Source organism: Dinoponera quadriceps, unplaced genomic scaffold (assembly GCF_001313825.1).
Source record: "Dinoponera quadriceps isolate SergipeBrazil2010 unplaced genomic scaffold, ASM131382v1 scaffold169, whole genome shotgun sequence".
Taxonomy (NCBI): domain Eukaryota; kingdom Metazoa; phylum Arthropoda; class Insecta; order Hymenoptera; family Formicidae; genus Dinoponera; species Dinoponera quadriceps.
Genome location: NW_014554270.1, coordinates 21,059 through 49,018, shown reverse-complemented (window position 1 = coordinate 49,018; position 27,960 = coordinate 21,059). Strand labels below are relative to the sequence as shown.

At 40.3% G+C, this 27,960-nt stretch overlaps 1 protein-coding gene across 2 annotated transcripts; it reads left to right on the top strand.

The window, feature by feature from the left end:
- Positions 1–1,878: 1,878 nt before the first annotated feature.
- Positions 1,879–24,906, top strand: LOC106740955 (zinc transporter 2-like). Of its 2 annotated transcripts, none has more exons than XM_014612467.1 (8): positions 1,879–2,237; positions 18,854–19,050; positions 20,212–20,328; positions 20,458–20,606; positions 21,684–21,835; positions 22,809–23,076; positions 23,385–23,625; positions 23,864–24,906. In XM_014612467.1, exons 1-8 carry the CDS (start codon positions 2,185–2,187, stop codon positions 24,004–24,006), a joined length of 1,320 nt encoding a protein of 439 aa, XP_014467953.1. In that variant the 5' UTR covers positions 1,879–2,184; the 3' UTR covers positions 24,007–24,906. The 2 variants fall into 2 exon arrangements, with proteins under 2 accessions (XP_014467953.1, XP_014467963.1); XM_014612477.1 differs by lacking the exon at positions 1,879–2,237 and adding an exon at positions 8,774–10,357.
- Positions 24,907–27,960: the final 3,054 nt, after the last annotated feature.

Here is a 27,960-nt window from a genome sequence, read left to right as displayed (position 1 = left end):
CCGAAGGGCGAATCGTAAATCTATCTTGTCACTACTTGTTGGAACACATTTAGTGTTGGAAAGTTCTCACTTTTCATGAGTTCGCACTACAGGGAAAGATTTATGATCGATCCTCGGAGCAGCAATCATGTAACGTCTCCTTAGGAGCGAAGAAGTTTTACGTGAGAAGTTTCACATTTCCGTTGTTCGGAAAGTGACACGAGGGTCGATTGTATATCTTCGTCGACTTTCCTCACCACTCGTACTTTCATCTCGTGCGAATAAATACGCGCAATTGGCTCTAAGTGGGAATACGATATCCCCGCGACACCGTTCGATTCGCCATTCGACGCGAAATTACTTGTCGAGCAACTCCACTTTGTAGGATACATCACATTTTCATCATGATGAAAGTTACCCGATCAAACGAGAACTCACTCTTGTAATTCTCGCCAAGTTTTGAGATACATAGTCGATCCTACGTTCACTAAAGTTGCCGGGTTCATGTGAAACTTTTCACTTTTCACGTTCACGCTTTTAGGGCCTTAGAAACCCAGAATATAATAGACTAATCATTTTAATACAATATTTTATGTCCTACATCTTTGTCTAAAAATTTTGTCGACTTTTTTTATCTTATAATGATTTATCTTCAATCATAAACGGAATGACTTTTTAGTTTAAAACTCCAGCCACAAGATAGTCATTGTGCGTTAGTGCCTTAACAGAATAGCTGGCTTGAAATTTTAAAACAATATTTGATATCCTAAATTTTTATCCAAATTATCATTTCTTTTTACTTTACTTTTTTTTATTATATAACAGTTTGTTATTAGTTACAAACAGGACAACTTTTTTAGTTTGAGACTCTAGATGTAAGACAATTATTGTGCGTCAAGGTCTTAGCAAAATGGTTGACTTGCAACTTTAAGACAATATTTTATGCCCTTTATTTAAATTATTATTAAATTTTTTTTAATCATACAGCAGTTTGTCATTGATGAAATGGGGTAGTTTATAGGTTTAAGACTCCAAATACAAGAATCATTAACTTTGTTTACACGGTACATTTGGTCTGTTCTTTTTAGCTGCACTGCTGAACTGATACAGCTAAAAAGAACAGATCAATTAATACTGTTCAATAACGATCATAGTTAGGTCCAATTGTTCATTTTCTGGTTAACCTGCGGTTTAAACCGATGATAATGCAAAAATTTTGTTTTTCTACTCATGGTTAATCATTAATAGTTGGATGGTCTGTAGCAGTAATTTTAAAAATTGAGTAATTAACTGTAAATAGAAAAACAATTTTCACGTTATCATGACCCGTTAAAAAATTGTTCATATATAATTATATATGAAAATAATTCGATAAAATTATATATAATTAGACATATATATATATATATGTCTATTAGACATATATAATTAGACATATATATATATATATATATATATATATATATACTTTTTATTATATATATATAATATTTATCTATATAAACATGTATAATTTAATATATATAATTATATAGTTTTATACGTGAACATATTCTACATTTTATTCTAATTTTATATGAAAAATTTTTCAATGGACAAGTTGAGCCAAATCACGAATTATCAAGAAAATGAAAAACCGAGACTCAGCGAGTTCTTGTACTTAATTGGAATATATTTTTAGATATGCAAGAATATACTAATCGGATGCAAGAAGTCACTAATTACGCTGGTTGCTGAACCGGTTTAACGTTGCCGTGTAAACGTAGTCATCGTGCGTTATTCAAGACAAATATTTAAAAGCATAAAATGTCGCTCGAACCGATAAGTCGTCCATTCTGCTAAGGGCTTTGGTTGAAAAACAAATTTAACCTAAAGAATGGCTATCCAAGAACTACCGTATTTATCGGCGGCTCTCGACAGAGAGCCATTGATACCGGCAAGCACAATCAGCTCGTCACCCCGCCACGTGTCCCCGTCGCGGTCCCCTCGTGCCCGTAATATTTATGTAAACACATTAGGAAAGCCGAACCGCGCGTTGCCGCACGCACTAATGACATCTCACGCCGCATCGCAACCCCGCGCGCGCTGCCGCACGTTCGCCTTGGCTGGTCGCGCGGGTCGACTTCTGTCAATTGTTCGATGTTCGCGCACCCGCGTCGTTCGTGCTCCTCCTAGGCGGCAGTCCGGCTGGAAATACACATAAGCATGGAGAACCAAGTCGCCGTGGAAAGTGTCGATCGAGATGAAAAGGACAACACGTAAGTCTCGCCCCCTCCGTTACTTCGGCCTCCCCGCGCGACCGAGTGTATATAGCGCGTACTTTTGTTTAGAAATTTCTCCGAATTAGAACTCTCTCGAATGTAGTCTAATCCAATTTTAATTCATTTATTTTTTCAACGCAGGATAATCTCGCTCGGATAATTCGAGTTGAAATTTCGAGCATAAAGATTTCCACGCGTAGTATTTCGAACCGTTGCCGATCGTTGACAATCAGGAGAAATCGGGGAGTCCGATTTCTGAAAGGAAAAGAACTCAGCTACTCGCGAAATATGTCTCTAAAATTTCTATAGCAAAATTTTGAGATATTTTACGGAATATTTTTCAGTTTTATTTTTCACGTTAGCTCTTCCTTTTTTCCCCGATAAGCGTGTATGATATAATGATTTAGCCGTAATTTGAAACCCCATTATATAAGCAAATTATCGGGTATCGACCAAACACTTCAGTATGGCAAAAGATAAGATACAATTTCCACATTGGACTTCTTTGTCCAAAATTTACTAAAGCGTATAACGCACGTAATAAAAATTGATATCAATTCAAGACTCATATTCTCACATATAAGCAAGAATATATAATCTTGCATGAAAAAATTCTATATATAGTTATAGTGGCATAGAAATTCTATATACTTTTACTAAAAATATATTCTTATTATTTAAGAATAATTTTTATGAATTGTGAGATAAAAATATTGGACAGGAAGAACGATATCTTCAAACTGATACAATTCTTAATTTGACCTATGAAAATTATCACGTATTAATCTCGATTGTTATTCTTGCAAGATTTATTCTAAAGCATAATAATATTGATATACAATATTGATATATTCTATTTTAATATATATATATATATATTACACGCTGTATAATATATATTATATAAATTGAAAATTTGAAAGCCGTTTTTCCTTAGCCTTTAAAACTTTGATATAAATTATAAAAAAACAAAAAAAATAAATTATTCTTGAGCAATAAGAATATGATATTTTTAGTAGAATTACGCGGAGAAAATATTATAGTAAAAATTATCATAAAATTTTATAATGCTGGACTATACCGGAATTATAACTTATTTATATATGAGAATATGAGTCCTGAATTTTGACATTAACTTTTTTTCCGTCGCGTAGATTCGTGCACTTCAATTAATCAAGCGTCGCTCCATAACGCGATTTATCTCGAGATCGAGCTTTGAAAGCGCGGAGAAGGGAAAAAGTTATAAAAATCCTGAAATGCACTCTGAATCGCTCACATCAGGGACACCGGTGCTGATTTTTATGCAAGTTATATGCAATTTATTACGAGTTCCAAGACACTATTAGCGCGATTACTTTTCGAGGAACGAACGGAGGTCACTGGTTAATCGTTAGGACAGAGTTCTTTTTCTCTCCAAGTTCAGCCATAGGTTGACACTCGGATTCCCGTTTTTATACAGCGTATAATTACGTATCTGCATAAATGCGAAAAAATTCGGCCCGGATATCCAATTGTATCACACGAGACCCTACTCTCTGTTCCACTGCAAAAAGTCGCAAAAAAGTAACAAAACTTGGTCACGACGGAAGGAGCCGGTAGTGCACGCTTTATCGTCGGAATGTCGACCACTACAGAAGCGGACCTCGGGATCATCATTGACGAGTAAATATCTGATCGATCCAGTTCCTTTTGTACAGGATGAGACGATAATTGTTGATAATTTGCCTTAAATATTTTCGAAATATGAGAGTGGGAGAAAAATTTACTTAGCAGAAATTTTATGCGTCGTGACACCAATGGTCATCGCTTCCCAGAAGTAGCACAGTTAATTTCATATATGTTCCTTTTTAAATATATGTAATACGATTGTGAAACATTACATATGTTGAAAACCGTATATGAAACCAGCATGTGCTACCTGGGTTCGATAGACTTTTGATAAATGCATACCTTTTTTATCTTTATCTAGTTGTTAATAAAATATCTTTATTTTTCAACGATATCTCTAAAGTGATAATATAGTAGTTAATGCCTCGCGTTGCGTAGTTTACGCATTCGAATTTTTTTCCTACGATATCGTTAATGTCGATTCGATTTAATTTGCTCCATTGATTCTACGGAAAATTTTGTTTATTAATCAATGTGCATGTCGCATTTCGTAAATTGTTGCCTTCGTGACTTATCAAGTAGCGAAACGCCTGGATTATTTATAAAATATTCTTTAAATATAGATATTAAGTATTTTGTAAATATTATATGTTGTTTGAGTGCGGATCTCAAACGTGTTTATTTATTTATTTATTTATTTATTCATTTATAACATGAACGGGAAAAATTCCATTTTTTACATAAAAGAAAATAGTAGAACAAAAGTACATAAAGTGACAAAAATACTAAAGAAAAGAAGAAAAAGCAAAGGATTTATATTTCCATGAATAATGAACTTAATTTATTTCTGAGTATTTGTATTTCTGAGTATGTTTTTCAACCACGGTAAAATGTCGATGCAAATTTCTCGCGATATGATGATAAATATAACAACGTTTGTAAATTGTATTATGAGGAATGACGCAAGTAATAATTCCATACGTAGAAAACTTCCGCATCGCGTTGTGTTGATTTTTCCAACTGCATCATGTCTATGTTACCGATAACGAGAGAGACCCAGTTTGTTAAAGATAATTTATAAGTGTCCCGTGAGTTTAGCTTTATTCGCGTATTGATTTTTCCGGCATTTCGCTTGTCACGTATGCATCGCATACACGTTCGCGTATATGTATGCGCGATAATCGTCAGTACTTGAAAAGCATGCATAATGTGTAACAATTTTAAATGTATTTCATGTCATGTTCACTTAATGTTAGACACCGTCGTCTGCTATTTAAATATCTTGGAATGGAAATATATTCAAAACATGTAAAACACTGGCAATATTTTCACTCGAAGCGATAGAGAAAATACTGCAACTCGAAATCGTAAGAGTGCATTGTTTCATTCGAGTTTGGAACGGATTTTGATTCCATATACGAGTGAATGTTTTTCAATCAATCAGAACATATTTGATTCCATGATGATGGGGAATACGTTAGATCCGCTTTTCAGTCTCGAATAAAAAAATCCATTCGATGATTCAAAGTGGAGGATTCACTCTGTACGGGTAAAAAATCAGTCGAATCAGTCACTCGTCTTTCTTTCTACTCTTTGAGTGAAATTTTACTCCGAGAAATTTAGAGAGAAAGAAATACATCACGTTCACATTGAACAATGATAACGTCCGTTTCTTCATTGAGTAAAGTGTAAAATTTAGAATTACACGAATGTTTACCGGCGCCAAATATGCCGTTGCAATAATGTACACATGTAAGGTGGTTTTTCTATTATGTTGAAGCTTCCATAGTAAAAAAGAGCAACGAGATTAATATTTCCCTTCTTTCGTATAAACCGATTCAAAGTTAGTACATAGATACACGTTTTCAAAAGCACGCGTAATCACAATATTATGTATATGTTAAATAGGGGAGATCGGGGATAAAAGTAACATGAGATAAATGTAACAAACGCGATTATTAAAATCTTATCATTCCTGTACGAATCTGTCCGCTGTTATATAACATTTTTGGAACGTTTCTCCCATCTCAGCGTTAAAGTACAGTGATAAAAGATTGTGCGTTTATCGCGTCGACAATATAAAAATATAGCCAAAGTAAGTATTTTGTGTTTTCTTAGTTTCTGAATATTTTATTCGAAATTTAGTTTATCCCGTTATTTACTGTTTATTATAAGTCAATCCTATAACTATTCCTTTGAGTAGTTTGGTACATGAAAATATTTGAAAGTTAATTTTTTTTATATAAAAATGAATATTTCACCAATTCTGGCAAATATTTAAGTCGAAATGAAAGTAACAGTCTGTTATTTTTGTTCCGAAAGTATTGTTATTGGTGTATATATTATATAGTGTATATAGTCATATAGTTAAATTTTATCCATCTCTTGATGTAACCAATGAATGTGTTTATCTTATGAAAGAAAAGAAGTTAGTATGCAAACAAACAAATGGAAGATCAGCTCCAACAAACAAAATGTTACCTTTGTTCTTAATTTGTCCTACACGTTTAAATGTTTTCTCATTTTACTTCACACGTGTAATATTACTTTAATATCAATATTACTTTAACCCTTTGCACTCGAGGGCTTCGGAGTGGAGCCATTTAAAATTTGTCTTCAAACTCGAGGGCTCCGCTATGGAGACAATGCAAATAGCAAGAGCGGAATATCCTATACACAATAGTTTTTACGATTTGTCTTTGTCCTTATGTTATGAACCAAAAGTTATTTGTATTGTCTCCATAGCGGTGCCCTCGAGTGCAAAGGGTTAAAGTAATATTAATATTAAAGTAATATTACACGTGTGAAGTAAAATGAGAAAACATTTAAACGTGTAGGACAAATTAAGGACAAAGGTAACATTTTGTTTGTTGGAACTGATCTTCCATTTGTTTGTTTGCATACTAACTTCTTTTCTTTCATAAGATAAACACATTCATTAATAATACTTCAATGACGCTTTAAACGTATAATATTCAACTCTTTAATTTCCACATATACAAATTTCTCGTTTACTTCTTATCCGTGTAGCTGTTAGCTATTCTTTATCGGAAATATTTATTCCCTGTCTATGTAATTTTATGTCATTATCATCATTGGAAACATGTATTCCTTATCCACGTAAATTTTACGGTTATCGGAAACGTTTATCCGATATCACGTTACGCGAAATTCGTCGAAGGACGAAAGTCCGTCGTTTTTCGAAACGTTTTTTTCGTTCGCTGTTGTACGTTCACTTTACGTATGCATTTGTGCACGCAATTTTGAATTCGAATCTTTACGAATTTCGCAAGTTCGAACCTTCCCGAGTAAGCTCAATCCCGTCGCACGACGCACCGAATCTCAGGTGGGATTCCGTCGCACTTTTCAAACTTGCCTCTCGAGCAATTCGAGCGCGAATTAATGGCCGATCTCGATTCGATAACTATCGAAACTTATTCCGCGATTATTCCGCTGTTATTCCGTGATTCCGTTCGAGCGATCGGCGACCCCCGCCGTCGTCGTGCTCATGATACATCGGCTCACCAGCAGTAGACCTTGACTCCGTCACGAGTTCCCGCCGCTGTAAAATTTGACCTCGGCAATTTTGTCGCCGTCAGTTTTGAAATTTTCCCGTACACCACCAGTGCTAAGTTAATACTGCGCGTTGATCCAACGTACAGTCTTATAAATGCGTTTGTCTTCGGCATTTTTTCACCAATGGCTAATAGCTAATAGCATTTTTTCGTTAATCGCTATTAGCGTTCACAAATATCGCTTCGTCTGTTCGTTTTGACGCTTTTTAGCGCTGCGGTGAAACCGTGACGTCATAATTGCATAGCGAAAACGTCATCAATTTACGCTATTACTTGCTATCTCCAATAACGTAAGCTAAGCTGAAGACTTTCAAGATGTAGAAAAATTTAAAGTTAGAAAGGATCATAGTAGGGGGATAAAACTGCTTCTTGCAAATACATGCCCGTTAAAAAGTATTTCATACATAATCACGTATAAATATACGTGATGCACTATGCACAATTATACTAAATTATGTATGAAGTTTGTACATACATAATTATTTAATACTAATCATATAATTATGTATGATTAGATATGAGTATATCTTTTTTATTTGAACGTATAACGCAAGAATTATTGACATGCGTTTTCTTGCTTCTGACGTCATTCAACAAGGACAGTTGCAGCGACTACCCAGAAGCCTTAACATGTAAAAAACTTTGTATGTTGAAAGACAATTATATCATATTTTATAACCGTCAATAACTTGATTTTGAATCAAAGTAACCTGTAACTGTAGTACGTTGGAAAAATTGCCTTTTGTGCTGTCACTGATAAATTCAAAATTAATATTTTATTTTAAGACCAGTATTCATAATCGAATTTTATATAGGTTGTGGTCTAATTCACGCTTATAGCGCTGTAAGCGTTCTATCTTTATTGTTCATTACATGTCAAAGCAAGATAGAATGATATTTTCAGCGCTGTAAGAGTGAATCGGGCCGCAGCCATATAAAATCGTCTTAAGTTCATCTTGAGATACTGTACGACTTATTTCATTGGCTACGAAGCATCTGAAGATGAACTTCAAACGGTCTTAAACATAAGATCCGATTATACCGGCTTAAAAGTTTCACAATTTTCTATACTCTGTTATAAACAAAAAATCTTATTACAAACACCGCCGCCGCTGTTACATGTTACGGTACGGATGTTTAACCAACAGCAGTGCCTCTCTCCGTGAAAGTCACGCGAACGTGCCTCTCGCTTCACGTTCGCCGTTCGCTCAGTCACGAATCGCGACGGCAATCGGCCGCTCGTGAATTTCCACCGGCTGGTCCCGCGAGATCCAGCGACTTTTCGGGCTTCAGAATCCGCGACGACGTTCGTGAGGCATCGGTGCGAGTGCTCGTAGAGGGGCACGTGGTCCGTGCTAGCGCGATCTCGGCTAATCTTGTCCCCGGGAGACCGCAGTTTCGCGCGGAAAACGCCGAACGATCGATCATCGATCTCACGAGATCGAACGTCTCGAAGCGGAGCTCCGAGTGTACGTGTCTCTCTCTCTCTCTCCTACGGAAACTCGCGAGCGAGAGTGATAAGGACGAGTATCGAAGGCCGCGCTACGATTATTGCCGAAGACGTCGAGGCAAGAAAGAGAGAGAAAAAGATAAGCGACGAATCGCTGACTGTACGCCCGTCGACGAACACACGGTGTAATTCGCGCGATAGTTGAATCCGTTCCCGGGACGGATCCGTCGTGAAAGTGCTCATTGATATTCAAATGCTGAACACACAGAGCCGTTGAGCGACGGCTCACACATTCTCGAGTGCGCTGAGAAAGAGAGAGAGAGAGAGAGAGGGAGAGAGATACGCAGTGCGTTCCACTTTGAGCTTTCTCACAGTCGCGAGGTACTGAAGATCAGCGAAGACTCACCGGAGCGTGACACACGAGAGGATATTTTGCATCCTAGACACTGTTCGTTCGATCAAGGTTCCATCAGACATCGAAGAACATGCTAACTTGCATAATGAAGGCGTAAAATTCTGTGCATGAGGAGAAACGCTGAGAAGCGCGCAAAGCGTCAAACGGATCATACCTCGTCTAACACTCCTTTTGAAAGTCTCTTTCTTCCTTTCTCTCTCTCTCTCTCTCTCTCTCTCTTTCTGTCTCAAAGAAGGGGGAAAACATCCGAAACTACATCTAGAATTCCGAGGAACGAACAAGACTCGAGTCGAACGAGGTCCGGCGGTCTGTGTATCTCCTGATATCTTCTCCGAGCGGAGATATAGAAAGAGACAAGGAGAGCGGGTAGAAAGAGAGCGAGGGTGACGCATCGGCTGGTGGGGGCTCGTGCAATAAAGACAGAGCGATCGAGTGGGAAGGCAGAGGATCGGGAAAGAAAAAGAAGAGAAGACGTGGACAGAAAGGAGAAAGAGGAGGAGAGAGAGCGAGAGGCTGTTGATCGAGTGTTAAACCGTTTATCTGTTCAGCGATTGTGCCGAACTGAGGAGAAAAGAGAGAGAGAGAGAGAGAGAGAATCAGAAGAGACAAAGAGCATGGTCCCTCTTCCGCCGAAAGACGGACATTCCGTGACGCGATTACCAGCAGCAGCAGCAGCTTTTGTTTGTTGACTCGAGGAGCGACGTGTGCAGTCCGGCCAAGTCTCTCCGGTTGTCCGGGGACGACAGCGCGACGTTACGACTTCGTTGATTACGACTGCACCGCCTCCTCGGTATTTCTCTCCCTCACTCTCTCCCTATCTTTCTCTCTCTCTCTCTCTCTCGCTCTCTTTCTCCACCCGCGCCCTTGCCTCGCCGGAGGGGCGCTCGCAGCCTCTTTAATCTTCCTTTTTGCCGGCACTTGGCATTCGTGAGCGATTCGACAAACGGAGGAAGGATCATCGATCCAGAAAGAGAGAGAGAGAGAGAGGAGAAGACTGACGGCGTCGCGATCGACGGCCGATCGACTGTGCGTCTTGCCACTCAAGGACCATGGAAGAAAAGATCAAACTGTGAGTTCTCTCGAATCATCATTATCATCATTATCATCATCATTATCACCATCATCGCTGTTATCCTTGCCGAGTGCGACAGAGACGACGCGACAACGTAAAAAGGCGGGGAAATCGCGACTGTTCAGGAGTCTCGCGAGATCGCGGAGTTTCCGGCAGAGGCGAGAGCGAGTTAATCCCAGAGAGTGTGTCCCGATTATCCTTACTTCGAGGATGCTTCCTCCGAGTTACTTGTGGCAATTTTGACGTGCGGCTGGAAGAGAACCCGCGAGCGCGAGTCCTTGTGCGATCGGTAGAAGAACGACGGTGTTCGCGCGTAGAAATCTGCGTGTAACTAATCCGCAAATTTTGACGTGCAGATTGAAATGGTGATTGTGGTGAAACCTGGTGAAATCGGTCGGGGAGTGTTCTCTTCTTCCTCGGAGTCTCTCGCGGTCTCGCGCGTGTTCCTCGGGGTAACGACGCCGTTCGGAGTACGTGCTGTATCTCGTGATGCGCGTGGATGTTCTCCCCCGTCTCCCCCGTGAATTATATCGACGGCCGAGAATTAAAAAAAATAATGCTCGGTGGCTAATGGAATTCATGGGAGATAACAATAAAGCGAGGGAGGTTGGAGGTCTAAATTTGGAAGGGGGGATCCATGTTGGATCTTTAAATCTATAATACAGTGGGGGGTAAGATAAAGCAAGTTCCATTCTATAGGGAGAAAAAAGATAGTACGTGACGAATGTACGTGGCGATAAACGAACCAAATGTGTTTTGGTCAAAGAACAGTACTTCTACTTCTTATGAATCAAATCCGGTATCAAGAAGTGGAAATTTCGTTTCCTTTCGACAAAACGCGCTTGGTTCGTCCGTCTCGTCACGTTAATTCAACCAATCTTTCTCTTCTCCATATAATGACGTAATTTATTCCTACTTTGACCATGATGATGTCTGGATTTCCGTTTCCGCTGTTTTCAGCGTCAAAGTAGGTTGTTTCGAACACTTATGTGAATTTAATAATTGGAGTGTCAAGAGTATTTCTAACTTCAAGGTAACATTAAGATTAAATCTTTACATGGGAAAAAGATTGATTGAATTAACGTAACAATGAACGAACCAAATGCGTTTTGGTTAAAGGAAACAATATTTCTGCTTCTTATGAATCAAATTCGGTCTCAAGAACCGGTTTTTCCCCCCGGAAATCTCGTTTCCTCCAAACAAAACGTGTTTGGTTCGTTCATCGTCACGTTAATTCAACCAATTTTTCTTTGTGTAGAATTAAGGCTGAAGAGGAAAGTTAACAAGTATAATATCGCCGAAATAGGTTTTTACCATTCTACAGACTGTCTTAAGACGTTTTAAGAAAAAAATAGCAGACGATCATGAATGAGTGAAGTCTTCCGAGATAACTCATCATGCAAGATGACTCATGGGTATGAAAATATTTCGTTCCCTTATCTATTACTCGAAATGTAAGTTTTCTCGGAAAAATATTGAGTCATTTATCGCTCCCGATATCCGAAGTTCTTTTCGAGTTGAATTTCTGTTATTTTTTCCCCAAGGTCGCGCGGGCGAGGTCTTCGTTGAATCGCTCGATCTTAAGTCCCGCACGCGGGAATACAAAAATGAAGATACCGCTATCGCTATCGCAGACTGACGTCGAATTCCTTTTACCATGTTTGCGCGATAACGTGAAAAAATCGCAGAGGTACGAGCAGCACCTCTCGGTCGCCGAAGACCGCTTGACCACCTGTTGACGTCGAGCGCGTACACGCGTTCGCCGACGACACGTGCGCGCGAGAAAGCTCTCTCTCTCTCTCTCCCTCGAATTTCTCTTTCTCCCTGGGGCTGATCTCCGGGAGAGAATCGTCGCGGCCGGCTCGCTGATTGCCGAAATTACCGTACGGGCAATTAGCATTCGCACGACACGCACACGCAGCCGCAAACAACGAGGCCGCGCGATCCCCTTCACTTTGCCACGCGACAGGATCTCCGACGTGCGGACGCGAGGACGCGTGCTACACCGGTCTCGGGGCACGGCAAAAAACACGCCTGTCTTTCCGCCGAGCCTGTCCGCGGCCGGCGTGTGCACTGATCGTGACAAGTGCGTGCCGCGTTAGGAGAGAGAAAAAAATCTGGTTGCGGACCAGATTTCTCCGACATTGTCCGTCCACGGGAAACGCTGCTGTACAGAAAACTTCATTAATGCTGTCGCCTTCCTCAGGCGTAATCGAAAATGTCTAATCAGGGCTATTATGTGCGAATACTCGTCTGTCATGACTGTTGCCGATTTGGTGAATCGGTAATTATACTTCAAGGCAGCAATAATGATGCTAACTGGACATGCTAGTGTTATGGCAAGTATTATTCGAAAATACCGTGCCTCGAAAATAACGTGCCTAATTGGAAGTTTTCAATGTTACTATTTTTAGGAAATGGGACAGCTTTTGTACAGTCGGCGTCATGTATACAAAGAAAACGGTTTCTTTGGGTTTGATAAGATTGATTTAATTGAAACAAATTTGTCTTTTGGAACAGAGCTAACAAACCAATGTTTGATTTAGCAAATAGAATTGTCTGGTTTCTCAAACGTCTTTCTATCAACAAACAATACGGTTTACTCTAACGGTAATATTTTTATTCAAACAGAATGATATTTGACATTAAATTTTTTTTATATTAAACAAACTCACTCCACTTAGGTCTATGTTGACCGATTCCACCCTGCGAGAAATCCCACTAAGATTATAATCATTTTCAATCTGAATCTCTATATTTTCTTCTGGTTTTAGCCCCAAAAAATAATTACTCAGCAAACATCAAGCAACAATAACATTACATCAATGTTGTGATCTCCCACTTAACAATATAATTGTTATGCGCAACAGATATTACATTACACTTACATTACTCAGTAGGAAATCATAACATTGATGTAATATTATTGTTGCTTGAAGCTCACTGGGAATATGCGTGTAAGATTATTACCACCGACATGTAATAACACTTACTGGAAAAATGGATCTCCTGACTATAATTTTTTTTCACTTATACGATTATAGTAAAAAATACCGCGATTTTTATTCTCACTGTATCGGTGCAACGGCATGCATTTTTCGTGTTGATTTAACGAGAACCGAATCCGCGACATGCGCGAATTCTTCGCGCACACACAAGACCTCGCTCGCGTGTTTCCGAAAATATGCTCTAAAGCGAAAATCTTGCCTGTCAAGTATTTCGGAAAGATGTCGCTCGTAATTGAATCGGGATTGAATTCCGACGGGCGAATTTCCGCGAGTCCGCTTGCACTTCGTCTTTTGTCGAAACGATTCCTTCACTCTTCACTCGTCTTGGTCTTCCCCGCGTTATTTACAATCGATATCGCCGGACTTTGATAAAACGTCATTTGCATCTTCGCGTAAGCCTCCGTTACGAGAAACTATCCGTGGATAGATGATAATAGCTGCACGTGATTCGCGTGATTCGTGATTCTTTTTCCTTTTTTTCATTCGACGCAGAGTGTTTCCCGCGTATTCGGTCGGAAATGTCATAATGCATAACGGGACTGGTTTCGACGACCCGAACGAGTAATTCGGACCCACGAGCTTTCCAGCTGAAGCCTTGAAACACTTTCTAGTACAGATACCCCTTTTCGGTTGCATATCGGTTGGAGTGGAATAAGAATAGACTTTAGACGCTTTGCACGCGCTAAACATAAGAATGTGAAGGGAAAGAAGGGAGTTTTACTCGCCGTGGAGGACGAAGCTCTCTACCTGAGTAGAAATTTATCTAGCCGACCCGAGTCAGAAACAAGTATTTACTTAATAAAGGCTAGATTAAATTTTTTAACTCGTACTAAAATATAGAATCGATTTTGTAATCTAGCTGTTATCTAGCCACTACAAATCAAATGTGATAGAATAGATAGCGTTGTCTGTTCGAAAATATTGAGTCCCTCAAGTAAGAGTCTAACATTTCCGTTTTTTTTTTTTTGTAAAAGTGGCGTCTGGTTTATCTAGAATGCCTTTATCAATGAAAAGTGTTTATATTAAGAGTTCAAGCACATTTTTCTGAAGATACACATGTCGTTTATTTGATTATGTACAATGCTATTTATAAAAATTGAGATTTCTTAATTTCTTAAAAATAAATTTTTTATCTCTCATTTATCTCCCATCTTAGAATAACATGTACAAATAGAGTTTATCTGACAATCCTTCGTCATCCTCAGTTTCGTCATTTTTGATCAAATAAGGAACTAGGCCAATCACACAGTAAGAAATCGAAGATGGTTACACACTTAAAGGATTCTAAAAGATATATAATTTAGCTATTATATACCTGCCACTAGGATTTTAAATGAGATAGCAAATCAAAATTGAGAGCATGTTATTCTATAAAAATCTCAGAGGAATCTTTCCAGAAAAAAAGCAGAAGCGTTACATCATCTGACAACTAGTTATAACTTTCCGTCTCGTAATGGTAATTTCGTTTGTCTACTCATCAGCTAACTCATACACATCTAGCCATTATCTAGCCACTACAAGACCTTACATGAACCTTATATTACTGATTAATCGGGCTGTTAGACGCAAAATGTTATTTCGCAGCTAGACACCCACGATATTTAATTTCTACTAGAGTACGTGTCTCTCTCTCATGAAACATCAAACACTTGTTGACTCAGAAAAGTGATGATTCCAAAGTTAAATCATTTAACAGCTACGATTGAAAAGTTTGCATCGACCACCCGGCGTTGCGTAACATCGTCTGGTGGGATCAACACGTGCTCTAACTCGCGGGTGTCAAGCGCAACGTTCGCGAAGTGGGTATTTTTATAGCCGGTGTAACGATTACGCTTTATCGCGGGGAAGGAAGGGCGCACGTGCGATCAACTGATCCTGAAGCAACCATAGGCGTCACAATAGCGCACCGAGCGTCGCACTCTCGTGCCTCTCGAGGTAATCACGAAAACATAGCAGAGACCTAATCTGAATTTGCCCAAACAGATACCGCCTCCTCGAGTGGCGGAAACATCCCGGGATTGACGTCTCGTCATTCCCGTTCATTTCCTGCGATTCTCTGTTTTTCAATCCAACAAGTCGGGGAATAAACAGCGATAATCTCGATACGAGTAATTATCTGGATTTTCAGATAAAAACCATTCATATCGAGTTCATCGTTGTTTGTTTCTGTGTTCTTGGATTTTCCACGAACTCCATGATGAGTGGAACGGTGTCAGAATCGGTGTCACAGTTTTTCCGAATTAATGAATTAACAAATTATTCTTATTATCATCATTGACGGATCAGAGATCCGGCGACGGCTTCGAGATTTTCCGTCATCAGCCGCGTGCTTCCCCGAACAGAAACGCTTCATCGACGCCCATGAATGCGACTTTCTGTCGATGATTGAGGCGAGACTGTTGTTCTCGTATTATCGCGGTATAATTAATACGAAAGCGACGTGGTGTCGGGTAACGTTACACGCATGACGACGATGTGACGAATCAGCCGTCGTTGGCTTAATCCGCCGGTGCATCTGATTATTCCGGGAGTTCGCGTACATGATCTGGCCGGATCGTTCGACTGCTCCGCGCTCCATGTTTTCGGGAACAAGTTTTTTAAGTACCCGATTTCAGTGGATAATTAAACAATCCACGGGAGAATCATTTCCTAGACAGAATAATCGCGAATAATCGAAGAGCCGGTGAATCTTGTGTGAAAGCGTGTTGACCGAGGAAATTCAGAAATTTTTATTTTCTAACTCTCTAATGGCAAGGTGAATTTTCAACATACCCAAGAAGAAGGTGGGGTCGGATCCGACCCCATGCTCTATCTTGTTCATTTTCGTGTAATTAATGTATAAGACGGATAAAAGAAAGAAATAATAACATGAAACATTCCCTAAGAAAAGAACAATGTTGTAAAATAAACAAAGCCGTGGGGTCAATTTGCTCCCACTTTACCATTAGAGAGTTAATCGTAGGTTTGAGGGATGTAGCCAGCGAATTTCGAGTTCGTTCCGATTTCCGACTTCATTTTCGTGGAAATTTCGACATTTGCGCTTGCTCACTGAGCATTTCTCAAAGCCGATAACGCGTTTCGTCGAAGGAGAATGACTTTATTTAAAAAAAAGGATACATAATAATTGGTCGACGGAGCGAACTTCCGCGAAGTTTTCATATCATTTCCCTATTGAGCGACGAGCGTAGGATGAGGAAAGATAGATAAATGAGACCGAGAGTGCGACTATCGCGCGTGAAGGGAAGTTCGCTATGGCGTATTATCATCAGTGATCCTCTTGATATATACCATCATTTAAATGCAGTCCTCGCATCTCATTCTTGGTAAAGACGTAAATTTAAAGGCCGATGGACTACTACTTTTTATTTATTTATATATTTATTCACTCGATAAACGGGAGAAGTCCCCATTGGTGTGCAAATTTAAAAACGATGGAAATTATACAAACTTGATTCCAATATGTAGAATGAATTGTATACAAGAAAAACAGAAAAAAGAAAGAAAACTTCTTTTTTTACATAGAAGCTTATATAAAACTGATTAAGTCGAAATAGTTCACTAATTTAGTCGAGATATTTTATGCAAAAATAGCTTTTACGTAAAAAAAAAAAAATTGATCGCTCAACTGCTTATTTTGTTATAATAAATACCAATTTGGTCACGCTACTTTCGATAAGTGTACCATATTTTGTACTTTTGCGACGATATTTTTACTATTGCTTTGAATAAAAATACTACCACTTTTCATTTGTTTTAAATGAGATTCCACTCGTAGATATTTAGAGAGCTAATGACGAAATGTGACAGTAACTAATTACCACGCTCAATGCAACATATCGATGCATGATCCATGAGAAGGCATCGTAGCAACGATTTATGGCACACACGGCGTCGCACCATAAATCGTCGATTTATCGTCTCGGGCGACACCATTCGATCGCGTTCGATTTTGCACACGGCATCATTGACACTGTCATTGAATCACGTCCAGCGACGGGGGACGCAGAAGAACGTGCGGCGGATACCGCGCTTGTGCACACGGCATCGTTGATATCTGGTTGATAGATAATGGCGTCTCGTGGAAGGTGATAAGCGCTAGTCACGTACTCGCGCATAATGTCGCGTTAATGCCGTGTTCAAGCGCGACGTCGTACAAATACTTATTCTGCATGCCGAGCCTTGTGCGCGCCAGGCATACGCCGAGGCGGAATTAGCTGTGTAATTAGGATGCGGCGAAAATGACGCGTCAAAACGCGCAAAAAGCATTCGTTTCCCTCGCAATAACGATGTAAACATCGACGCTTCTTCCTGTTGCTCCATGTTTCCTCTTTTCTCTTTCAAGCTGAAGTTTCAATGCGCGCAAAAGTTGCGATCACGCTTTACGAATGAACGATGTCTGGGATAATCCGGTAGAAATCGACACTGAGAGAAATGTGTTTCGTAGATTTGTATCTGTAATCACGCGCACACAGTGAAAAAAATTATAGGGAATCAAGAGAATCGTTATTGTAGTACTCTCTAAATCTCTTAAACTAGTGCAGCCAGTCCAGTTAAAAAGAATAAATATCTTCACTCAAAACTGAAGAGATTCCACTCCAAAATATTTAGGGAGTATTATTACAATATTATTGATAATAATCTTGTACGTTTATTGCCACTACTATTTTTCTATTAGAACAACAAGTAAATATTGTTGTGACGCCGAGAATAATCATAATTTTAGTATCATTAATTTCTTTTCCTCTCAGTGGAGGAGCCGTTTAGATCCTGATTAGGACGGAAATAAACGCGGCCAAAGGATGGGTTTGATTGATTCTTATTGATTTGTTCGTACATCGTGTAACAAACGGAGCCCGGTAATCCGATAAATCAGGCAACGCGCGTACCGATATGTCATAATTTTCTTATCGGGCCTGATATATGCGCTCGATTCTATCTACGGATCTTATCTGAAATGGGCGAAGAACAAAAGTAATCTCTATATAAGCGATAACTCGACGGATTGACGTCTTATATTCGATACCGATAATTATATCATCGATAAACAAACAGTCATCGAAATTAATCAATCGAGCAACTTTCCAGCGAAGCGAGAGAAGCATCACTCTCTCGCTTGCGGGAAAGCGAGCGCTCCGCCGAACAGGTAGAATGACTCGATGGAGCTGTTACGCTACACTTTTTCTTTCTATTATTTCCGAATCATCGGCGGTAACCCGCATGCAATTATCTCGCGCAATCGCTTTCCTCCGTTGCGCAACGAAAGTGGAAAGCGGTTGATGCGCTTCATCGCGTCAATCGCGAAGAGTAACGACGATCCGAAATGATAAGCTGCGAGATCGCAGTCGAGAATCTCGTCTCGCAGGCTGTAGCGACGAATTACGATCGAGCCGAGGCACTCCTAGCCGTAAAAAGCCGTCCGTTTTACGCCGTCACACCGAGAACGTGCGATCGCGAGGAATAAAAGCGGATTTGTGACGGTTTGCAGATTCGCCGATAAGGTGAGTTACGGCTACGGGACGAGTATCCCTCCGCTGAGCATTGTCGAGGACGAAAATGACAATGGAAACGACGTGTCGTCACGGAAGGTGATCTTCTGCGTCCATGGAAAATTGTCGGGCTGCTGCACGGTGGTGAAGAGCTCTACCGACGAGACATCTACCGCAGAGTATCAACAGAATCCAGGTATGATTCGTCCGATAGATCTTCTTGATGTCGTTTAAAATCTGAGGATATTAAAAAGATATCCGAATAATGACGAGAGATATTCGTGAAAAAAGTGTTTTCAGTTCCGAAAAAGTGGCACAGGTAAAATTTGGAATTGAAAACATTTTGGCGCCTAAAATGAAAGGAGAAATTCAGATTCGGGGATTTCTTCTCTGTCCTGTACTCTGGTTTTTATTCAGTCAGTTTAAGAACGCGATTAACATATGTTCAAAACGATTTGTTGTAACAAGTGAAAATACATATATATATATATATATTTCGATATAATGAATACCATATATATATATATATATATATATGCGGTATTCATTATATCGAAAACATCCGTCTCGCATGAAAGGTAAACACAATTGAAATTTTGTTTACAACGCGTCGTGAGGAAATGGTCTGTCTAACGTAGAAACTGAATACTGAAATTATGAATCATTTCGCTAATTATATTATAACGGTAATGCATATATTGGTAATATTACAACGGTATTGCATATATTGGTATTTTAAAATATCCGTATTACAAAAATTTTGATACAATACCGGCGTTAAACATCCAATCCCGTTATTATATCGAAATTTTGCATAATACTAGAATAATAATAGTATTATGTATTTCAATGTGATATCGGTATCATACTGATACTAACATTATCACGTTATTAATTGTAAGTTATCAATTGTAAGTATTATCAAATCATAATACATATTTGACAAAAGAGCGTAGAGAGGAGATAACGTGCATAAATTCGGATCCTGGTAATAATACCAATAATACCTGGCAATAATACCAGTATAATATCGATATATACTGATATCGTACCGTAAATGATGGTATTATATAAAATTTATCGAACCAATGCTGTTATACTGAAATGTTCACAATACCGTTATCTATACAAACCGGTTTTTTTTCGATTGTTAGGTAATACTAAAAAATATCGGTATGAAAACAATATTCTTGATATCGGTTTTAATCCCTGACGTGTATTCGGAAAAACGTTTCGCTGGTTACGTTCTCTTATTAGACAGACTGTGTCAATCGAGCAGTTACGATATTTCTTTAAATAAATATTATTCGATATGCATTGTTTTATCATAACTAATTGATATTGTTATGATCTTCAGTACCACCGGAGGACCATTGTCACAGAGAGAGGAATGAGGAGATCGACAAGAAAGCCCGAAAGAAACTGCTGCTCGCCAGTGCGCTCTGCGTCGTTTTCATGATAGCAGAAATCGTCGGTAATACAACAAAATTCCTGATGAGCTTATCGGCACAAAATAACACTTTGCGTAGAGACTATTTACGGAGGCAGTAATCGTGCGTATCCGCGCATTCATTTTTTTCTCTTCTTCTTTTCTGCTCTTTAGGTGGAGTATTATCGAATAGTTTGGCGATAGCGACCGATGCTGCCCATCTGTTGACAGACTTCGCGTCGTTCATGATATCCCTCTTTTCCATTTGGGTCGCGAACAGACCGGCCACCAGAAAAATGCCTTTCGGCTGGTATCGCGCTGAAGTAAGCATTCTTCGTTTTCAATTATTAATACATATGTTGAGTAAATTAATTAAACTTGTACACTGAGAAAAAAATGTTTGACATTTGTAACTGTGTTCGTTTAAGTGAAGGAATTTTAGCCAGGAGAACCATTTTTCCAGTAAGTGTTGTTATAGTGTCAGTGATAACGATAGATCTGTTCTTTTTCGTTGAAATACACATTTATACACTTGGAATTTAAAAAGAAACAGATATACAGTTAAGACTTTGTGGAAGAAAGAGGAGAAAAGAACTAGTACAAACTAATACAGCCAATTCAGCAAAAAAGAACAGGCCTATACTTACATGCTTATATTGCTACTTTTTTGAGTTAAAAGCAGAAGAATATATAGTTGAAGCCGAAAATGACTATGATTTTAGTGGAATTTTTCTTAAATTATTTGATTGAGTGAGTTTAATTGTACGCTAACAATAACGAATGTCATGATGCACGGAAAAAACAATTCCGTTGATACAACTGAATTTTCCACTGCCTGGGGATTAGACGAAAACTTGGTTGTAGGAATAGAAAAATGCCTGTAAGTGATTTCCGTTCGGTAAATTGCTCTCAGTTGTCTCAAGCGAGCTTTAAGGCAGCTGAATGTTCACACGAGTGTTCTCAGTCATAATAGCAGCTCAGTAAATACTTACAGCGACATAACAACAATATTATACATTTCTCATTCAACATTGTAACTTTTATATACAACGCATGTTATATTACGCTTATATTGTTGAATGAGAAATGATAACATGAATACAATATTACTGTTGGCGTTTACTGGGTGAGATCTCTTGTCACCGAGTTTTCATTTTTTTGTCACCGAGTTTTCATCCGGTCTTTCAGTTCAGTTGCACACGGAAAAAGAGAAATAGCTCCCACAGGTAAAAACTAGCTGTCCATACATGACTGAATTTTTTTCCGCGTGTTTGCGTAAGTTATCAGAAAGAAAATTAATATTTGTGGAGAAGCTCTCTTATACAGAGCGTTTGAGAAACTGATAACGCGATAACTCGTGAAATAATAGAAATACTCATAATTTCTGTACGTTGTCTCAGGTCATCGGCGCGTTGACGTCGGTTTTGCTGATATGGGTGGTCACGGGGATCCTGTTTTATCTCGCAATCGAGAGAATCGTCCACAAAGATTTCGAGCTGGACGCCACGGTGATGTTGATCACGTCTGCAGTTGGTGTCGCGGTAAATCTAGTGTTAGTGATACCATTAACGATAATACTTATTTAATGCTCAGCTAGACCCACGACGGCTCATGCATAATACCGTCCGCGATGCCGTGCGCGTTTGCATTCGCCGAGTCCCGATAATGATCGGAATTATGACGTGAATAATTATCGTCGCGCGAATGTTTTCTCGTTGGACGGCCGCGAGTAATGTCGGTCCGAATTCCGGTTACGCAAACGTGTCATTTTTAATGCAACATACTGGAAGCGAGGATTGATCGAGTTTTACAATTAATACGATAATGATTTAAAAATACAGATATATATCGAATGTGACATGTTACATCAACACCAGAGAAGTTTCCTCGTGAGCGAGGCGAACGCGCGCGGGGCCCGCGCAAATTGAAAGTGTCGTACTTCTTCTGGAAATACACTCAGAGAAATTATTTAATAGTAGCTAAATCTTGTTAATTCGAGCTTTGCTGTCACAGCTAAAAGTTAACTGTTAGATGTAAAATGCACCTGTCGCGATATTTGATGCATTATTAACTGAAATTATTAGTATGAATACAGGGAAAAAGAATTCCCAATTAGAAATTTATTATTATTATTTTTTTTTTTACAGAAACTACTATTCTTGAATCCAAACTATTCTTTTTACGTGTGTATATTTAAGATATAATATAGCGTTAAGTCGAGTAAATGGCTAAATTTCAAGCAAAAATAGCATAAACTAACACCTCAAGGAGAGTTTCCGTTAAAAAAAAAAAAATCTAGTCGGGAATGTGATCTTAGTACAATTGTGCGATCTAGCTAATATTTTCAGCGCCTAAATTCAAACAGTTAATAATTGCAACGACATTAGCAGTCTCTATTTCGAAGGCACATTTTAGTTGCCACAGACTGCTAGAATTTAGCTTCTATGGCCAATTCTATCTCTGAGTGAGCACGCGCAATGATTACGATCGAGAGATATATGAAGCAAATAATCTTTACATTGCAGAATGGGCCTGTCGTTGCATCAACATGGTCATAGTCATGGTGGACATGTTGGTGGTGGACATAGTCACGGCAGTGGACATAGTCACGGCGGTGGACATAGTCACGGCGGTGGACATAGCCACGGCGACAAAGACGTGGAAAACGCACACGACGATGATTTGAAGGATGAAAAGAGCAACATCAACGTGCGTGCGGCCTTCATTCACGTATTAGGCGATTTTATTCAGAGTATAGGAGTGTTCATCGCCGCATTAGTCATTTACTTTAAGGTACCTCGAAATTTTTATCATCAGCTCGATAGCCTGACCGCACGATAGATCGATTTTTTCTGCGAACCGGAGACAAAATTTCGAAAAATCGTACACGGTAAAAAGGAATTAACTCCCACAGCTAAAAACTAGTTGTCCGTATCATGTAACTAAAATGTAGTTAGCAGACCTAGTTTTTAACTGTGTAAGCTAATTCTTATTTTCCATGTGACGCTCAGCTTTCAGGAACATTTTAACCTTTGCTGGACTGATCAGACGTTTTCCCGTCGAAACGCGGGTATCTGAAATCTTTGCATTTCACATTTCAGCCAGATTGGAGCATAGTGGATCCAATATGTACGTTCCTGTTCTCTATATTAGTTATACTTACCACGGTGGCCATTATCAAAGACGTGATGAACGTCCTGATGGAAGGAATCCCCAAAGGCTTCGAGTATTCTCACGTGGAAAACACTTTCATGCAAATAGATGGTGTCGTTAAGGTGCACAATCTTCGAATCTGGGCGCTCTCGCTCGACAAGACCGCTTTATCAGCGCACCTTGCTATAAGTAAGCTCATCTATAAATATGATCCACGACGCATATTTGTTTCTTAATTTATGCCATGTAATTACGTAACTCGAGATTGCCCTGAAATAACCCGCTGGGAACACGTTAAGCGCCTCGTATTTTTAGAGTCTTCGCGCTCTCGATGCGCCGTAGTCCTTGAAATTTCCATCCCGTTTCGACTCCGGAACCTCCGTGTAATTTTCCGAACTTTGACGAGATGCATCTTTGTATTTTTCAGAACCTGGGACAAGCCCACAGAATATCCTGCGCACAGCCACACGAAATATCCACGACAACTACAAATTCTTCGAGATGACGTTACAGATAGAGGAATTCAACGAGCGAATGGAGAACTGCAAGCAATGTAAAGCGTTGTCATAATAAAGCCTACCGTTATTGTACTTATTTACTCGCGATCTACGTTCGACGAACGCATCGGAGATAATAAATTTAGATACTTCGTAATTGGTTACGATGCACAGACGAATAAAGACGTCGAAATTGTTTCACGCACGGAGACATCGTGCGTGTTTTATGTTGAACCTACGTTGCAGTCTTTCCTCATGGTTTCGTAAAAAGAAACGCACGAACAATATCGACCATAATATAATTATGATGATTGCGATGTGAATAGTCCCAGTTTCTTGTTATCGAATTTAAGTAAATTATATAACCATAGCTATCCACCTGATAAGTTATATAATTAGCAATAAGTCGTTATCTCAGTTACCCGTTACAATTTTGTAATCGTCTACCTTCGATATTATGCGTTAGCAGCTCGTGCAGTCACGAGATGCGAGCATTGTGATCGATATTTATTTTAAAAGTGACTTATATTTTACAATAAAAGTTACCAGCTCGTTAACTTGCAGCTCGATCGTTCAAAATCTAAGATCCGTGTCTAAGATCTTGGTCGATTTCGCGATCGTAATGACTTTATGAATAAATAGAAATAATATATTTTCTCAACGAAAATATACGTCGCTTTAAAGCTCATAGATAAGCAGGCGCTCGCATTCCCAGGTGCAAATTGGGGAACACCATTCATCATGCAAATGTCACTATATTTTGCGTAAACAAGCGACACACATGCGTAATCGTTTAACACGTTCGTTATTACACATGTGTGACGCACCGATTTACAAAGTTCCAATTCATGTACATACAAAATTTTCAACTTTAATTAAGACGTTCGTTACTAACGTCATATATAAGATGTTTCTTAAGTATCAGATCATACTCGAGAGCGATTCTTTGGTTTATTTCAAATAAAAATGTTTATTAAGGTTTTATAAATTTTTTTATTTGAAAAAATCAAAAAATCGCTCTCTTGAGTATGGCTGAGCACTTAAAAAAGAGGGGAAAATTTGAAAAAATATTGTTATCGCATAAAGTATTTTATTATTTAAATAAAAAAGCATACAAATATTTTGAACGATTAGTTGCATCAAACTCCGATTAAGCTAAACGATAATTAACTTACAGGGTCATCAATTGAAATTTCTGCATTTCTTCGCATTCTTATAGTTTTCTTCCGTATGGGCGAGTCTCATTAAAAAACAGTAAAAATGGTGATCTCATTTTAAATCGTTCTTATATCTTATCTTTCATTTCTTCTTCATTGTACTTTAAAAACTTTATCGCTCATTCCAAGGAACTTATTCATAATTCCCTATATTTAATTCCTTGCTCCTTATTCTTTTTATTGCACCTGAGTCTTTAGCGCGCACTAATTCGGCGTAGCGTGGGGATGTTGTGATATTACTGATATAATATTGGTGTCGACATTTTTCTTTCGATACCGAACAATTTTATATCGATATTTTTCTCCGATATTTATACCTATCCCGGAAAAAATGATTATATATGATTATATATAATTATATATAATTATATAAAATCATACATGAATTTTGCCCATATATGTGGTTACACATACCATCACCTATACGGAAAAAATGATGTTATGTGATTCAATTAAATGTCGATATCATGTGCTGCCAAAAGCACAAGTAGCCAGAAGTATTTACTTCGATTTTATTCACATATTATTTGTAAACAACAGTATTTTTTCGTTGTGACTATATGAGATTACATATAATCATACATGGACAAATCTCATACATGATCTTTTTTCCGGGATACCATTGAAGAACAATCATTCTTTAATAGTACACCAACATACACATCCCACATGATATTTTTGACATACTGATATTTTCACTTACGACACGAAAGATCGATATTTCCAACCGTATTGCCCATCCCTAATCGCAACACTCCTAAATGCTCGGTGATCGAATTCGCTGCCAGGCCGGGCTACCGTCGCTCGAGTCGCGCGACTTTCGCGAGCGCACGGCCGCGACATCTACCGCACGGCCGGCGAGGCTGGGCCGCCGCCGCCGCCGCCGCTGCGGCGTTCCAGTTCCGCGGTTCCCCCCGGCCGGCCGTTGATGCGCGCTGGCGAGCGAAACGCCGCGTCGCGGGGGCGGAACGAGACGTCGCGGAGCGGTGCGGAGCGGCGCGGCAACAGACATGCGGCGTAAAGCGGGACGAGGTGCGTCAGGGGCCGCCGGGCAGCCGCCTTCGCGCCGTTAACCCTCCCTGGTAAACGTCGACGGCGACGACGACCAGCAAGTGCGTAGACGCGCGCTCGCGGCGATTCTACGATGTAGCCGTCGCGGTTCGCTTCTCTGCCTACCTGTCTCTGTCTCTCTCTTTCTCCGTCTGTTTCTCTTTACCTCTCTGTCTCTCTCTCTCTCTCTCTCTCTCTCTTTCTTTCTTTCTCTCTCTATTTTCCTATCTCTTTCTCTTCCTCCTCATCGCCATCCTCCTGGCTGATATCGCGGACGGCCCGGTGTAAGGATCGATCCTCGCACGTGCGAGATCGCGCGTCGTCGCCGGGAGCGATCGCTGCCCCCGCCTGATCGGTTGAACGCGCGCGCGGTATCCCGGCGGGGGGGTACCGGCCGAAGGGGAAGATGGCCAGCTCGCCTACCAGCATCGAGAACCAGATCGACAGCTTCCTGGAGCAATTCAAGCGCAGCGCCTCCCGGGCGATGGAGGACACCGGCCAGCACCCGCCGCCGCTGCCAGTCCCGTCCGGGTACAACGCCTGCGGCAGCAGCAGCATCAGCCGCAGCCGCAGCGGCAACCTGGACCTGGAGATGCTCGACGTGGGTGAGTTTGTTCGATCGCGACGAGTCCGGTCGATCCGAGGACGACCCGGGGAGCGAGTAAGGAAGAGTGAGTGTGAGAGGGAGAGAGAAAGAGAGTGAAAGAGTGCGCAGTCACTTGGCGAACCGCGGGGTTTTGAATTTCCTCGTCCTATCTCTTCCTTCCCCCGGTCGCGACGAAAGTTCAAATCGCGTAAGCTCGATCCGGCAACCCGTCACCCTTCTCTGAGTGACGGTGAGGAGGTTTCCTCGGGCTGAGGACCGCCGGGCCGAGCGACGGTTTCCCGCAACCGGTTCCGAGAAGGAGAGGTTACCCGATCGCGTATCGGCCCGTCGGCTATACACGCTTGGCCGCATCCTGGCGCGCTCGGGAGGGTCTCTTTCTCTTTCTCTCTCTCGAGAGTGTGGCGAATTTCACGTCACTCCTCGCGGTGAGCGCAAAGTGCGAGTTATGTGATCGCAGTTCGCGCGAGTCGCGCGCCAAATGCCAGTCGTCGGAAACGGCATCCGGGCGTTCGAGAGTTCGGTTTCCTCAGGAGCCGGACGCGCGGTTTGAATTTGCGTCACTTCCTGCGGCGAGTCCTGCGCGAAGTGCAAGTGCAACGGTTGCATCACGTTGTGTCTCGTCGGGTCGCGCCGGCTTGCCCCTCCGGTCGGGCGGATCGAAGGGCTTCGGGAAGATCTCGCGGTCGTCGATACCGCGCGCGCGAAGTCGAGAGAGAGAGAGAGAGAGAGGTTGCGTCCGGCGAGAACGCGCGTTGTGCAAGCGCCGAGAGTAGGAATTTTCTGTGATCGGTGTGTGCCACTTTTGGGACTGGAAAGAAATGCCGGGTGGAATCCATCTAACGGTGAAGAGCCGGATGCGTTTCGGTAGAATTCCCGGTTGTTAGAATTTCGTGAGATGACGAGAAATTCTGTTTCCTTCAGCCAGAGAAAGTCCGGTTGAATTTATCTGGCGATGAGACTAACACGAACCGAATGCGTTTTGATTGAAGGAAGTCGAATTTCTGGCTGTAAGAACCGAATTTGGTTCTTGAGAATTGGAAATTCTGTTTCCTTCGACCAGAAAATGTTGGATTTTACTCGACAATAGCAAACAAATCAAACACACTTTGATTGAAGGAAGCAATAAAGATGAAGAACCGAGTTTAATTTACAG